This window comes from Ceratina calcarata, unplaced genomic scaffold (genome assembly GCF_001652005.2).
Source record: "Ceratina calcarata isolate Rehan_Ccalc_2016 unplaced genomic scaffold, ASM165200v1 scaffold16.2, whole genome shotgun sequence".
Classification (NCBI taxonomy): Eukaryota; Metazoa; Arthropoda; class Insecta; order Hymenoptera; family Apidae; genus Ceratina; species Ceratina calcarata.
Genome location: NW_017137284.1, coordinates 257,117 through 274,568, shown reverse-complemented (window position 1 = coordinate 274,568; position 17,452 = coordinate 257,117). Strand labels below are relative to the sequence as shown.

At 39.7% G+C, this 17,452-nt stretch overlaps 1 protein-coding gene across 4 annotated transcripts in view; it reads left to right on the top strand.

Annotated features, from left to right (window-relative positions):
- The window catches only part of LOC108632528 (lachesin), a 268,437-nt gene that overhangs the window by 95,135 nt on the left and 155,850 nt on the right, over positions 1-17,452 (top strand). For all 4 annotated transcript variants that reach the window (XM_026819746.1, XM_026819747.1, XM_018037179.2 and 1 more), the window contains one exon: positions 7,655-7,764. In XM_026819746.1, the coding sequence (XP_026675547.1) occupies positions 7,655-7,764 (110 nt within the window). The remainder of the gene's footprint in view (positions 1-7,654; positions 7,765-17,452) is intronic.

The window sequence follows — 17,452 nt, the reverse complement described above, 5'->3', positions numbered from 1 at the left end:
ATGAAGTATTGGTCACAAACGATGCAATGGCCACAGATGGTAAATCTATTCTATACCGTCACGTAATTACATAAATATTCCATACAATAAGGAAATAATTACTGAAATGGATAATCGGTTTTTGCTGTTAATCTCGTTTAATCCAAACGCGAGGCAACGGTTTCCCGGAGTAGAGCAAAAAGAGAGAAAGGTTTATCTACCCTCGGCTGTTGTTTTTTCTACCATCAGTCTACCACCATGGCAGAGAAGTGATATCGATAGATAGACCCGACAGTTTTTTCGACGTTTCCAACTGGGGAAAAATCGAGAGAGGGCTGCGCGCGTTGAAGCGGCTGATAAGGACGACTCATTGGTCTCGGGATAGACAGACCGCTGTCATTTGTCAGACCATCTTCTCGGCGAGTAGCGCCGCGCCGCGCGGCGTTAGACTTTACTTTACCTCCTCCAGTTACTGATTCGATTGAGCAGCTCGTATCAGCATTCTCGCAATTTATTTCCCTGCCTCGACTAATCTGCGCTGGAGGAACGATTCCCCACTCAGGTGCTGACTCTAGATAGCGACTGAACCTGTGTATCCATCAATTCTAAATACTTGATACTCTGCATTAGCATTCTTTGATATTAAATATAGAAAGTATTTCCTACGTTCATCTATCGTTTCTTACACAAATTTTTAACCGGATTGAAACAACAGTTGACTTGGGGAAAGGCAAAGGGAAACATTTGCCTACTTGAGACACTCGAGGGAATCCGTTCACGTGTTCGTGTAGTATCAGCCAGCTGAGCTGTTGTTGGCATTGAAAAATCCAGTTCTCGAAAATCTTTCCCCGGGCACCACGTGCACGTTCGCACGCCCCCGCGTTCCCGCGAAACGTACGGCGAAAGGAAGCTCATCGATGGGAAACACACGAAATCAAGATAAAGTGAATCCCCTGGCGGCTGCGTCTCGATAAAAACGGTATCCGTGCTCGCGTAAAACGCAATCCCTGCATATGACAATCACGGTAACTCGCTTCGGTTGTGTCAAGTATGAAATACAAAAAGAGTGCTGATGAGTCGACGCGTGAAGTCTAAGATTTTACTTTTTCCAATCATTACACTAGTTTGTACTGTACAAGAAATAAGAGAAAACGTGTAATCCTCTTTTTAAAGAATTTAAATTGAGTTGAGAACTTTGAATGGAGGAAACTAAGAACTTAAATGAAGTGAAAGTAAATCTGCATGAGAGTTTATTAGGGAAATGTAATGCTGTTATTAAAACTGAATAAAGATAATAAACGTGGACGTCTGCTCTGCGATTTAAATAAAATGTCACTAAATTATATATAAGTACACATATATACAAATAAATAAATTCTTGATGACGAAACACAGAATGACATTCGCGGACGTCTATCAGAAATGAATCATTTATTCACGGTTCGACGAGAAAATAGAGTCTACTATTTCTGACGTTCATCGCGACATGCAAACGAAGACAGAAAAATTTTCGGACGCGCACACCAGGTCATTCAATGAGAATCAAGAGTCTGTTTTTAAAAGCTTTTACTTTATCGGTCAGACACATTGATATGAAACATATTGATAAAAATATTTCAGACACAGAGGGAAAAATTTTATGCCCTTACTTTTATATTTAACAATAATCTTTTACTTGGGTTTCAAGGAACCAAATGTAGCTGTAAGCAGATTTTTTTTCATCCCGTTTTGCTATTTCCGGTTGCCTATTTGTCAGTCGTGGCATATATAATTAACGTCACGATTTGTCTGAGAGTTTCATTATGGAAAGACAGTAATTAATTTAGGTGAAAAAATTAATTGATTGAAGAGATTATACATATTGACAGAGAGTCGACATCTCAGGGATTCCAAAATAGACGGAGATTTTCATTAGCAGTTAATTACTATCGATAATGGGAAAACATTTCAGAGCTTTCGATACAAGTATTATTTTTAAATATCTGCAAAAAGTCTTGAGCTCTAAACTGAAAATAACTAATTCGGGATTACTCGTTATCTTCTCAGTGAGGTCAGAATTTTTATAATAAATAATTTTGGTTAATAGAAGTTGCATTCGTGAATGCTTTAAACGTTATACACACATAAAGCTGCTTTTATAACAAATCCTTCGTATTGTCGTTTGCTATTTAGCAAAACCTGGGAATCGCTGGCGGCTAGATTGAAAATGCGATTTTGGTTATTAACAGTGCACGAGGTAGGGAAGAGGAGGACAGAGGAGGGTGGCGAGGTTCGTTTCATAGGAAGTCGAGCGGCTAAAGAGTAACAAGGTTTCCCGTCGGGCGGCACGTTCACACGGAAAATATTTCACACGCTCGATTGCGTATTGCCGTCGTGTAACGGCGATATTTTCACGAGGATACATCCCTCGATGCAACGGTATGGCAGAGTCGCTTGTGTCGCAAGTTCCGCTGCTACCTGGACCGGAAAATTGGCATAAACTGTTGCTCCTTCCCTCCTCGCGTTCCATCCCTTCTACCTCGTAGCGCCGTCGTGACTTTCGACTCGCGAGAGTACAACCTTTCAGACTTAATGCCTGCCAAAACGCTCTCTACCTCCCATAGTAATGCCCCCTTGATAACGATTTATTCCTTGTATGTCGGAGATAATTGCATTTCTTGGATTTGTTCGCGTCAAAGTACGTGCAGCAGCTTTCTCGGCATTTGCACGTCAGGTGTAGCTATGATAACTTTGTTCATTTTACGGAAGCTAGATTTAAATAACGCTTTTATATGCATAATGATACACGAAGAGCTCACCGAAGAAATTTTCTATTCAACCTGCTGGGCTGTTAAACGTAAAAGATATAATTTTTCAGAAGAGAGTGATAAATCCCGAGTAAAAGCAGACGTAGCGAGTCAGCAACTTCTCGCAGTGGTGCAAAAAATTGCCCCATTCTCCCCCTTTTTAAATAAATCATAAAATTTCGTGACTGGTAAATGCAAATGATGCCATTCTAAAGTGGGTATTATAAAACCTATCAAATATATTTTAATTCACGTCTCCTCGTATTGTAAATTATTTCAATATAAAGTACATAAACATCTTCAATTTTTATGTTTAAAATATTTACACTGAAATCATTGAAATCCTACTTCGCCACTGTCATTCTTGCATCGCTATTGGTTTTTCTACAGAGTCGGATACACGTGAGAATACACTTGTTTGTTGGATGCCACGTTCAATATTTGCACAATTTTTTTCTATCAGCACACCCGTTCGGAAAAACCCCGAATGTAACATTGCAAGGAGTAAATTCTTGTTTTCCTACTTCCTAGCTACGCTGTACTAGTGCTCTGCTCTATATGATAGCGTAGATGCACGTCGCCGAAAGTACTTTATGAGTTAAATAAACAATTTGGGATGAGCGCGAACTGCGGTTGTGGAATATTTAAGATACTGCGTTTAAATTAGACCTTTTAACCGGGTTAAAATTAGAAAAATAATCAACCGTGCGTTTGCTTGGGTAACAAGACTTAACCGGAGGATGGATACATAATAATGAGAGGCATGAAACGTGCCTACAAGTAAAACAATCAAATATTTCTATCGTATGTTTATAACAGGACCTTAGGTGTAGAAGAATTTGAGAACAGATTTCACATTGAATCTAATGTTAATTTTGTTTCAAACACGAAGATAAAGATTTGCAATAAATGCAACCTTGTTTCTAATCTCTCAAAATTATTATTATGTAGTAAATATAAAAAGATTTTAAGTCTCCCCTATTATGGGCAATTTTTATATGCGCACGTTCAGTTTTTCTATAAATGCTTAAAACCTGCAGTTTACTCATTAATCTTGTCTCCTGTACATTTTTTTTAAAATATCAGTTGACAAATTTTGCTCGACATGTACGTCCAATTAGCGAATGTATAGGAAAATGCACCGTGTCACGTCTGAGCTCTCCGAGACTGTTCGCGATCCCCGAGAGAAGTCGACCTCGGAGGAGCCACTCCTTCCCACCGAGCACCCTTCTTTCGGTCGCTTTGACCGCTCCCCGGGCGCTCGTTAATTCGAACGACAGTCGATACTCGGGCAACGTATTAATTATCCCGCCTATGGAAGCCTCGGTCCACTTTTGCCCGTAATTAATACTTCACGACCTCACCTTCCCTAAAGTCTTCTGTGAAATGGGAACGACAAGATTCCTCCTGAAGAATTACGCTTCCCGTTCTTTATTTCTCTTAATCCCCTTTACGCAACCGCGAAGTCATTCCGTTCCACTCTCGATTTCTGTTCCTCCGATTTATTGGTTAACGGTTAACACCTAATTAGTTAATTGATCGCCGATGGAAATGGGGTTCAGGTCTGACACTGATTAATTATCGGATGATTCCACTAATTTCGTGATAATCAGAATTTTTCCTTGACACTCTTACGACGTAATATCTCCTGTATTAATTATACTATAATTTAATATATGAACTAATTCATCGACCAAGAGAGGAAGAAGTTTGAGAATCTTTGGGTGTTAACCTGCAAAGATATCAAGTCTGAACGAAGAAGCCTTTTCGATCTTTGCTTTTCGAGGTTTTCGAGAACTGGGAACATTAGGGCGAGAGGCTGGCCTCAACAAACGCTTAAGTAGCGAAGACAAGGAAGGTAGAGTTTGAAATGCGGTCTGATGCACGGCGTAGAGGAAGCGTACACACGCGTGCTCCTTTTGGCGCGGTACACAGATAGCGAAGTCGATGGCAGTGGCCCAAAGAGAATTCCTTAGTAGCGCAGGACTTCTGAAACACGGTTGGCAACCGGCAGTAATAGTAGTAGTAGTAGTCAAGGAGAGCCACCTTTTACGAGTCACCTTTTCCCACCACATCGCTCCGTTTTACTTCCGTCCCATTTATTTGCCCCTGTACACGCGTATGTAAATCCAAGCTACCGGCTGGGAAACCGGAACTCGCTCCTTCTTCTGTTCCGCGTTTATTTTTATTCAACCTGTAAACAACCGCGCTTTGTCGCTAGGATTCTGTCCACTTTACGTGGTTAATAATTTCCCGTCTCATAAAATTGTTTCCTCTTTCAAGTAAATAACAGTATAACTGTGAATAAGGTGTTGTATTATACAAAATATGTTGTCTGAATCCATTTGGATTATTAATAAAATTAAGTCTGATCAAAGGTTTCACGAGAGGATGTTTGCAAATACGTCGGGTATGTCGTGTACCATTATTAACTCCGAAGGACAGTATATCTTACTGAGAAAGTTTCGGATTGCATCGGAAAAGAGACACGAAGTTAGCGAAACTAGTCGGTAGCTTGAAGCACGTCGATGTCTCGAAACAGCAAAAGGTTCTCCTCGCGGATCTCGGATTGGAGTTTGCAGGTGAGCACAGGATACAGGTGCAGCTGCACGGATCGTTAGCGGAATCGCATTCGAACTCTTGAAAGTAGTACTCTCTCGGCGCAGGAAATTCTTTCGAGTGGCGGCGGGTCTCTTCAGAGGTAACGATCCCACCCTCTCCCTCTTTACTTCTTCGTTTTCCCTTCTTTCCCTACCTCAGCCCCAGATATTCACACAGTTTCTTCGTCTCCACGCGTTCGTCGACCGCTACCCCGCGTGTAATCCGTAATAACGTTTGAGCAACGCGCTTTGAGAGCCATTAGGCTCCATAGAATTCGTAAGTGTATATCGCAGATCGGACTCTATCCGGTTCATCGACTAGATTTGCTACTGGAATCCATGAGCACCTCCCACGCGATCCCGACGATCCCTCGACGGTTTCTTGACTTCTCGCTGGCACAGAATAAAAAGAAATACTCGATTCATAACAAAAATCTTTGGAATTTTTGTTTTTTTCAAGAAATGTTTTAATGCAATTGATTTGTACAAGACAGAAGCTATTTCGTAATTGAAAATTCATATGGAATATGAAGTTTCTATAAAATTAGAGTTAAAATAGAAACTAGGCAGGAACGCATATCTCTGAAACGATTTCTTAATGAAATTGATAGTCTATACTGCATCGTGGTTTTCGCGCATTCAAAGGGATCTTTGTTACGTAGACAGAAGGATAAATGGAGGTATGGGAATAACGATACGGGAATAACAATATAATTGTATTATTGTGTACACGTTTGATTTATGATTCCTCCTGTTACCGCCTGTTTTAACGCGCGAACGCGTTACGCTGTCCTCTGAAGCGTTGAAATTTGATGTGTATTTCCGGCGACTAGCTTCCATTAGCTCGTTCTCGTTACCATGGATTCCTTTCAAGGTATTCCGATCATTTTCATGCTTTGTACCTACGTGTAATATTTTTACTCGCTCCACGCCGTTTCCGAGAATAATTATTATAAATTACGAGATGATGAGTGCTACCATTTGTAATTTTATTATATTTACATCGATCATTATTGTATTATTCATATATTTACAGATTGTACAATTAAATAATTGCATTTTGTTTTGATTTAAATAAGCATTTAATGTCGATTAGTTGTTCAGATTTCGTCGTTCACTTTTATAAATGAAAATACATCTGTCAATAAATTCATTTCTGCGAGGATAAATACATATATATATAATTAAACTTGCAAGCCAGTATGTTCATGACTATTGGAAATCCGTAGGATTTTACGCATTGTATATTAAAATGGTTGGGATTCCATCAGCTCGGGTAGAGATTCTTACTTGCTCGAGGGGGTGGCGGCTGCGAGAGCAGATGTACCCGCGCGGCAGACTTGAAAAATTGCATTTTGTATTCAATAACTAGGCTGTCAGTCCGAGCGGCGGCCTCGTATAACTCAAAGCGCATCCACGCGTCCCCATAGACGACGACGGCGCCCACCATTCCTTCTACCTTCGATCGATTCGATCTCTTTGTGCGACGCGACCTCCGCAGGAAATACAGCCACCCTAGCCCGCGTATCGTGTCTCCTGTCCCTTCAATGTTCTCCCTGCAAAAAAAAGACATTCGCCTCTTCGTACGTTACCTACGGCTTGCCCCTTTGCGGGTTGACAGCTTACTACGAGGGACTCTGCTGTTTTTCATGTCGAATCTCTGCCTTAGCAGTTCTCAAGTTCCTTCACAGTAGCTTACATTTTATTCTTAAGCATTTAGAAAATATCCTTAGATCTATCAAATACATCCAGCAATGCAAACATGTATTGAATTAATACATATTTTTTATAATGATTCAATTGTTTTAAATTATGATTAGATAGAAAAACTGAATGTACAGCAAATATAAAGAATACATGTAACGTACGAAGGTACATAAAATATCTTTTCATATACTATATCAAAATATTAATGAATATCTAGAGGCAAAAAAATAGACATATTTTGTGATTTTTTTTCAGCGAAACTATGAAATAAATCGGAATTATAAAATAGGGTTTTTATTATAATTGACGCAATTGACTGTACAGAATTATTTTTTCAGAACAATACTTGTAAAAATGGCGAAACATGACTATTTTTTTGCCTCTAGAATGGTCTAACCCCTTAATAAAAGTCTGCAAATTAATTACGACATACGAATTTCGAATGCAACGTAGGATAATTATAATTATTTTAATATCATCTAATGAATTTGTTGGTTAATTTTAAGAACCCTGTAGAGGGTGTTAATTAAACAGTCGGAGCGTTAATATCGTGACGCTGACAGCGGTTTTTCTTGGTTTCAGTCACCACCGTCCCAGACCCGGAGTTCGTTGATCAAATAGGAAATATCACAGTGTCAGCGGGACGTAATGTGAAATTATCCTGCAGTGTCAAGGATTTGGGGCCGTACAAGGTAAGTGAATTAATGTATGCAAATATGGCTGTTTTATACGCTCCTTAAAATCAAAGTATGATACTTTATTATACCCTGTCGATAAAATATGGGCAATAATAACACGTTCAGGGGTACGAAAATTAGATAGGAATAAATTATATAAGTATTCATATATATATCGCACACGTGGTTTTAAAGTAACACAAGTCAAAGACCTATATTTGTGAGGTATTTACAGTACCGACTATAACCATCGATCGAAATCTCTTGCAATAAAAGAGTAGCCAATAAACAGGCATGTAACAAACGTTAACAGGTACACACTAGGATGTCACGTTTGGAATCTCGTATTTCGACATGAGAAACGCATCAATATGCGTTGAAATATACACGCTAAGTAAGTGGCACCTAGAGAAAGCTCCGTGTTATTACGACGAGGACGACGACGACGACGTTGTGATTACATCGAGTTGAAATCGCGCATCCTGTCGTGTCCCGCTTTGATGAATCGCAATTCATCAGTGAAGAAGCTCTATTAAGCTTAATTTCGTGACGCGTTTTCCCCGTAAAAGGGAGGAGAATCTTTCAGACATGCGTTGCGTATTTCGACGGCTTCTTAAGCAATTTTCTCTTTCGTTGCTGATGCGTAAATTAATTGCGCTCATACGGCGAGGCTCCATTGTTTAGGACTGAGGACATCTTTTGTCAGGACTTCGTTTTCGGAGAATCAGTCTTGTTTGATACAGAATTGCTTCGAGTCATAATGAATCAAGGGGAATCGTGAACACAAGTAGTCGCTCCTGAGACGCTGTTCGAGTTTATGACAGCGGAGAATAAAAAATATGAGACAAGTCTTCAAGAACGTAGTAGTTGAAGTAGTACTGCAGTGGCCGAGGAGTGGAAAAGTTCGTCGGCCACCTGAAATTTTCCATCCGCAGCAGGGAGTAAGATTGAATTGGCATCTCCTGGACTATCGCCAACTCGTACGTCGTCTTCTTCTTCTTACCGCCCCGTTTCTTGAATCTTAAATTCGGGAATATCCATTCGGCGAGATCAGCCGATGCGTTCACGACGCGACGTCATGACTCCTCGTCTCCCGAATCTTCATCCAAACTTTAATTCCACGTACTTGTGATTATCGATCGACGATGTACAACGGATCACGAATATTTTTATTAGATTATGAGGACATCGAAATTTGTAAATTCTTATCTTCATTTTCATTCACTTTTCTCCTATTCAAATGTCGAAGTTTAATTATTCTCCGTGAGGTTTCCCAATTAAAAGGTAATGAAAACTTTGACGATTCTTCAATTTGACGACAACCTTCCACTTGATTCGAATAATAAATTTTACCGCGTCTTGAAAAGTTCCTGAACTCCTTCATATACACTCGACTCTCTCGTACGAGTTTGTTTTCCTGATTAGAGGATCGTGGAACATGAAGTTAATTAAAGAAAATTAGTTCGTTAATTCAAGAATTCGTTACGATTCTCCCTATAACGTATATTTGTTGGCCTCGGGGATGCAGTTATGGCACTTGAGCCGCTAATGAGGGGAGCAAGTCAAATCTTGTATGCCTTAATTAAAGTTCAGAGTCCTTCGTAAGCAAAACAGCTCCTCTTGTCTATACAAATGACGGTGTTATTAAAAATGAATTTTACATGTATCTCTGATTATAAGAGAAAACTTAATTATAATAATTGCAACAAAATACTCATAGGTCAACAGTTTATGCAAAAATTTTATAAAGGAAGAAATGTAGTTTTCTTATTTTGAGGTAAAAATACGTGTAATCCTTTCGACACCCTAAGGGTACTTAATAGCGTCGTAAAGACGGAGGTTTGATCGTTGACAAAACTGTCGGGTGATTCTCTACCACGCTGTACGAGCTGTTTCGAGGTAGAAGCTCTCTGGAGTCGTATAGCGACCCCTATTGGCCCTTGAAACCCCTTAGAAAGGCCGCTGAGGGATCGACGATACTAAACCCTGCGCTTAAACTGACCGAATCACACCCTCTAACCCAAATCAATGTTATCCATTCCCATATTCGTTCAGATTATCACCCAATAACACCAATGAGGGAAATAAAATTGAATCACACGAGATTTCAGCTTTTATTATTAACAATAAAAACTAAGATATAATAATAACGTTTTCATAAAAACGAAAGCTGAAGCCATTGTGCTCGACGACTCGTATATCTCGAATCGACACTGCGCTCTTAAACTGAATAGCCTCGCATCTTCGACGCGAGAGATCAACGTTATTGCTGTACAATCATCCGGTTCGCCACTCACCGCATCCGGAATTATGCGAATACCGAAAGGTTAGTAATTGCCGCGTCCCGTTCGCCACGACGGCCAATATCGCGGCCGCGATCGATGCATTGACCGTTCGATTTAGAATCGAGATATTAAAAATTTCATCTTCGATTAAATTCACGATTTTAAGAGAACGTGTAAACAAATTCTGATAGTCAGCAATGCTTTCGGAGATAAGTGAGTGGACGATATTGAATAGTAAAGTATGGACAGGGTGAGCTGATAGAAATTTTAATTTAAAAGATGAACGCAACAATAATTGAATTTCACAGTAAGAAGTGTGTTACAAATAGCGTCAATAACGGCTTAAACTCCCAGAAATTCAGGACAGTCCTCGCTGTACAGCATTCGATATCCGGCAGTGGCATTTTGTAAATGTCAGTCACTCAAATGTTTATTCGTTCGCGTTGAGAGTCGAAGGCAAGGTGTAACACGTAAGGAAAAATACCATTAAACACGAGATATTAAAATTCTTGGACCGTCCGAGTCAATACGAAGTGAGTTGGTCGCGTAGGAATTTCGCTTTATCTATTCCGCGTGAAACATTGGAATTCAACGTAATTTGAAAATTCTTTCACTCCTATTTCTCGATCCCTTCATTGACTGCTATATTTAATTAGCCACTTGCGTACATTAAAATAATGAAGAACCTATGCAGTATTGATTATAAATTGAAGGCATGGGAAAAATTATTATTGTATTTATTTGTAATTTTTTATTCGTATGCAAATATCAATTAAAAGTAGATTACAAATACAGTAAATTGTATGATCTTTAGTTTCTGCTTTATACGAGTGATTTGTTGCAAACAAAGAATAACTTCAAAGGACGATCTGAATTGCATTCTGCTATGGCCGCCTCGAAGGAGATTTATGCGACTGTGCGACCCATGTATCAGCAAGAAAACTGGAACGCCTTAAATATTTATCCGCTGCTAGGAAAAATCGATAACTTAAGAAACGTTACTTAAGAAAAAGGGGAAGGAATGGGGTTTCTTGTAGCAGATAGTCATCGGAGCAGCCGGATGCGAGGGTGATCTAACAGAGAATCTCTCGGTTTAATGATATTATTTTGCGATATACTGGCCTACGTATGGGACGTTCGACCAGATTGGCCGCTACTATCGAGCTTACGGAAATAGGACAAGGAAGAGATAACAGATAAGAAAATGTATTTCTTGATCCTCACTTGGATATTTTTTCCCGACTTACTTCCTCCTCTTTACGGTTCTAAGAGAAAATTGTCTGGACAAGCTGGAGACATGAATATTCAGTACAATACTGAAGCAAACGACTCTTGATGACGCACAATCATAAGAATTAAGAAATTCAAGAACTGGAAACCTTCTCGTATGGCGTCACAATATACAAATAATCATCTTCAGAGTTATAATAATCCTGCTTGTATTACAAATATTCGAAAAATATTCTTACGGAGCTAGTTATATTCTCCTAAGCGCGTGTACCATAAACACGGGTCATCCTCACAATTCATTTCATCAGAAGAAATACATTTTTTACAGCAGCAGCTCGGCACGAGTGCTGCCATAAACTTCGCCACCATTTCATTATTTATTTAGCCGACGGCGTGACGACGCGGGTTTCGTACTAGTTATCTCTCATAAATTGTCTATCCGGAAATTTTTCCTTGGCTTCCCGAAGTATATTAAGTTCCATTCAGATTAAACCGTAATTAATTAGCAAGCCCCTGAAGGGGATTTTCCAATTGATCTTCGGACACTGACGACGACGACGACCCCGTCGACTTCCAAGAAGTTCATTATCCCTTCGTTCTTGTGTAGGAATTCAGGAATGAGTAATGAATTCGATTTGCAGTTGTACTGTTAAAGCGATGTACGAAAGTCGAACTGACTACTGTACAACGAAGAGTGAATTTTAAATTGATTTAGGAAAAAATTGTACACATTTGTTAGAGTATGTTCTTATTTTACAACAGAATACATTGCGCGTTTCCTAAAATAGAAATGTATTAGGAATCTAATATAGAATCTGTTAAATCTTAATGGAATTCTGTCGCGTTTGGATGTCTGAGAGAAAGAAGCGTCGGTGCATTCGAATAACCTAGTGACTCGAATAACTCGGCTTTAAGCTCTCACGTGAGGATATCTATCGTTTTATCGATCGTCCCGCACAGCTCGAATCTGTCGCCAGGACACGTAGAACGCGGGGCGTGTGTATGTGGGCACACGTACACGGAATAGTGGAGGACTATTCCGGAGCACCGACAGCAAAACCGCAAACACGCGGCTTGGCGCGACCAAACCTCAAACCAAAGCCAAACACTATGGCTGCGAGGGTAAGTAGAGCTTATGTAGTTCGAATCGGAGGGATGAATCGGGCGGAGGAGGCGGTGGTGGTGGTGGATGGAACGGGGACGGAAACAACCGAAGGAAACGCGCGTGCTGCAATCGGAGACGCAGACACTTTCTAATTGGATGCGCGGAGGAATCATCCCCGGGAAGAACATTTTCGACATTCTCGTTAGAATCCTTGACGAACGGTTCGTTAGCGCAGGCTATTTGCCTAAAAACTAAGACGAACTACGTTGTCTTACGAACATGCGAAAGCGGATTTTTATGCAAATGCATATTTTTATGGAAAGTAAGTGAAGTTATGCGACTAATTTCACTATTTTACGTATGGTTTTGCATGTATCGTAGATATATTTCGCATACATTTTGCACATACATTGTACATACTTCTGCATATTTTGCATATTAATTTTTTGTAAAGATTTGACTGTCTAATTATTATATTTTATTACATTTATATTATGAAATGGAATTTGTTAAAATGGTACTGTTCTCCCATTTCGGATCGAGTATTACACACTGGGATATTTGTATTCCATTACCATTATTAATTAACAAAATGATAAATCGAAAAGAGTTTGGATTGGACATGACTGAAATGTTGTTTTCGTGGATAAGAACGACGCATTCCTTAAGGATTCAAATGAACAAAGTTCACAGCCAGAAAAAAAAAGACACGAAGACTCTGGGTCGACTGAAATTTACATTTGATTTGCATTCGGATGGCACGGATCGATCACGTGCAAGAAATTGGCCGATTAAGAAGATTTCGAGTGGAGTCGAGAAGAAATTAGTTGCGAGATTTATAACCTTCAGGTCAGGTTAATATTCAAGTCTCTTTTAATCAGATATAGAATATTTAATAATTAATATAAATTATACTGTGTGTCTCGTTCACGATGTTAATCCAATATGACGAATCACCAAACTGAATAAGATCACCTTCTCGTTTTATACTAAAAAAAATGCAGACAGTTGATAGAAGAGACTTAGATCGCGTTCAAAGTGCAAATATGAGAGCCAAAATCCGCGAGGATAGTAATAAGAAAAGAAGAGGAACGATTCGACGGCTTTGGCCCTCTTATTTCTCGACATTTTCGCGTTAAACTCGTAAATTGCCACAGTCAGAGTTCGTACGCTCTTTCTTCGGTACGATTCTCGTTCCCTCTCTCCAATCTCCTTTTTGTTCTCCCGCCGAGCCGGCGCGTAATCATTTTAAAAGTGTCGCAAGCGGCAATATGTTCCTTTCCGCGTATCGCGGTAACCTACGGTATGTACCTAAACGTTTGTCCCAGCAGAGAAGTTACCAATTCAATTTCGCTCGGTAATCTTCTGGCGGAGCGTCGCCAAGCCGGAAGCAATATAATGATCGTTAGGTCGCGACGCAGTAAGTGTTGTCGGTAATATAAACGTTTTCCCGCAGTGTTTTGTAATAATTTCCAGTTTGAATTCCACCGTGCGCGTAGAGAAACGTACGGTCTAAATAAGAGCTGATGGCTCGCTTTGACGTGGTCACGATTATACAGCTAATTATAATTACACTTTGAATTAGTAGAAATTCGCACAGCGAAACTGCAAGTTTAATTCTATCTTCGTTTGTGTAATAAATTATGACTCTCTGCGTTTGGATACCGAAACCAGGGTTGAAGAATTAATCACAATTCTCGCGATTTTTTGTCAGATTTAAAACAGTGAGAAAAATGAAATTGCATGAAACGTTTCATTTGTGGAGAGTAAAGAGTAATGCAAAAGATATAATCGAAACTGCTGATGTTTTGTTAAAAGGAATTGGGAAACGTTAGTCGAAATTGGTTATTGAGTGCGACCGGGGAAAATCGAAACGAAGGACGAATTCGTTAATGCGTTTCTTCGCACGAATTCACTTCGAATTGTTGTTGTTATTATTATTATACAGCGATTCCGCGCTGGCGTACATTAAACCGTGCTCTGGGCACGTTTCCGGTTGCGAAAAAAGATTCCGAAGGCTCGTTGCCGCGAACGTTTTGCCGGCAGGCGTATCGAACCGCGAATTGATTGGACGAAAATGAATTTCGAGCGCGGAGCATAATGGACAGGCAATAATGAAATTACTTTGAAACGAAAACGAAATCTTCGTTTCACGTTTGTGTCAGAATTTCTCTTTCGACGAACAATGAAAAGCTGCGTGTCGAAACGGAAGTATGAGCAAAGGAAATGAACTTAAAAATTGCAGAAAGGTGTCCATAAAGCAGAATTCTATTTCGATTTCGATTCCTGCATTTTCGCGTTTGGACACCGCAATACGCCGTTATTTATACGCTCGCCGTATATTTGATAGTTTCCTTTGAATTAAGCTTATACGCAACAATGCAATATGCAATACTTTATTGCAACACGTGCGACGATCGAGCGAAATAAATTCACAGAAAGTACTTCCTATCCGATCCGCCTGTTCGAAGCGTTGTTCCTACACGCCGGAATCTAAACGCTCGTTCAATTCTCCAAAATGTCCACGCCTCTCTTCCATAAATAACGCGTTAATATAAATTTTAATCTCTCGACGTCTTTCCTGTTCGAGATGAAAATTCGTTCTGGCATCTCAAATATTTAAATGCCGTCATATTTTAAGAAATTTCAAATCCAATATGGCAGTCATTTAATATTTAAATAACTATCAAGTATGTTCTACAATCATTAAGTGACAATTTTTTTGGGACCGGTTCTCAATTTCGTTATCGACGGCTTTTTAATATAACTTATCCGCGAACGAAACCTCAAATCATCTGGAAAATCCTATTTCCTCGCATAAAAAAAATCCAATTCTCACGCAAAGGAATCAGGGCTGCGCATCCGTCAAACCGGAATTCAGATCGACAGGGGGTAGGTAAGAGCTTTAAAATAGCGAGGATTTTCGACATAGGCTTTTCAAGAGCGACAAGTCTCCGTGTAAAAAAAAAAAGAGCGCAGCCTAAGCGCGAAGGCCGCCGCCTGGCTCGGTCCCATCGTCGGGTTTAAGCTCCGGATGAAGGGCGACGCGACGCGGAGGAGCTTTTCGAATAATAGGTGAAAAAGAAACGTGTGCACGACGGCAAAGTGCCGAAGTATGTTCCACCGTGTTCGAACTAATCGATGCGTTAATCTCATGGCCTTTTATCCGTCCCTCCCCGCCGCCCTGCCACGGGGTTGCCGCCCTTTTTCGATCCAACCTCGTTCCGTTCCACTCCTAGCAGATAGAATATTTTCGTGCCGTCACAGACGACTTCTACATATAAAAAAAACAGCATAAAAATAAGTAGGTAAAGTTCACCCTGCTCTTTTTTTAGTTGGATAAATCGTAAATGGTATTATGTTAGATATCACTTGAAGTTCAGAAATTTGATTAGTATAATTAGAATAGATTTATCGATAAAGTTATTATTATCGCGGTATATGAATGACAAAGCGTTAATAAATTTTTCATGATTTTGTTTCTTATTCATGCCAACGCTGTACTAGACGTTTCTTCCCTTCTGGCGAAGATTTAATAAGTAGGTCAGACAGCCGGTTAGCGATTTGAATAATTGGTAAAGTTTATTCTGGTTTGGACGGAAAGCGATGTGTAATTCGACGTAAAACATAATCTTGTGATTAAGAAAAGTTGCGAGTTATTTAGCCGGTGGAAACGCGTACCACACTTTCACGCGGTGGTTAAGGTTATTAGTGTTTGAAGTTCTGAAGAAAAGAAGGTCGTTTTATCGAGTTAAGAAATTGATTTGCCAACGTTAAATTTAATCAGAATCGTCAGGGGAAGCTCGTTAGGAAGCCAGACTGCGCAATGCCAAACTGAAGTAAACATATTTCCGATGTAACTATGTGTAATTAGTAACGAATCTAACTTTCAACTACGTAGTAGGTCAGCATAGTTGACACGTATGTAATTGAGACTCTAAACTAGTTTGGTTTTCATGCGAAAAACAAGTGAAACTTTCCTGTTGGTTCTATCAAATATTCAACATCCTCAATCAAAACGTCGTTTCGATGAATATTAATTTCTAAATCGACGCAACATTTATAATTTACGTAAAACATCTCTTTCAAGATTGAATTAATGAAGAAAGATAATTGGCAATTAAAAGCTATTCATGAAATTCGCATGAGGGAACGGATTACTGCAAAGTGATTTAAATCCGGTTGAAGTAGGAAGTCACAGAGAACGTGAGGAGTTCCGGAAAGAGCCGATTATTCTATTACCGATGATCGAATCGTCGACACGCTCCGGGGATTATGTAACGGAGTCGCTAATTAATTAGAAATGGATTGGACGAAACGCAAAGAAATTCGACGTCAGCCGCGTACACGTGTCCGCGCGGCTAGACGTAAGCACGCGTACGAACACGCGGTAAATGTGATTCACTGGCTGTTAATTGAAAGGCCGCGTCGCATCGGTCGGGAAACTCAATGCACCTGTACGCTTAATTTGCTAAAGCTTATTCCACGAATGCTCGTTTAATTAGCGGAATCCGTTTGCGAACTGCGATTAGAGTTTGCACAACTGCAAAGTCCAACCTGTTATACGCATGCAACTTTCGTTACGGTCGTGATCCCTCCTCGATGTTATGCCACGGATTTTTATCGAAATCACTAATCATTAAAATTATAAGGTTGAAAGGGTTATAAAATAATGTTTTTATACAATTTTTGATCGTTTTCGAATAATCAGTCGGATGAAGTAGACAAACGAGGTGTTGGTGTAATGCATTGACACCAACCAGCTTTAATGATTTAATTCTATTAATCAATAAGAAGATATAAGAATTGAGAGACTGTTCTGGGTGATGAAACCATCCTTATATCAGTCAGCTGTCCTGAGCCCAGGTGTACGTACCACAGATTCATTCAGAACTGGAGAACTTCTTGAGTATGTAATCAGTCTCTTTGAGAAATTCCGTGACGTTTAGCGATCTTTCTCATGAATTATGATGACGTGACTTCGAAGGTCTTCTTGATTGCTAAACATTTGTTCTATCATTATTTCCAACTTTTTTAAAGCTTAACTGGAAACTTTGGTTCACAAGTGCTAATTAATTCTCTA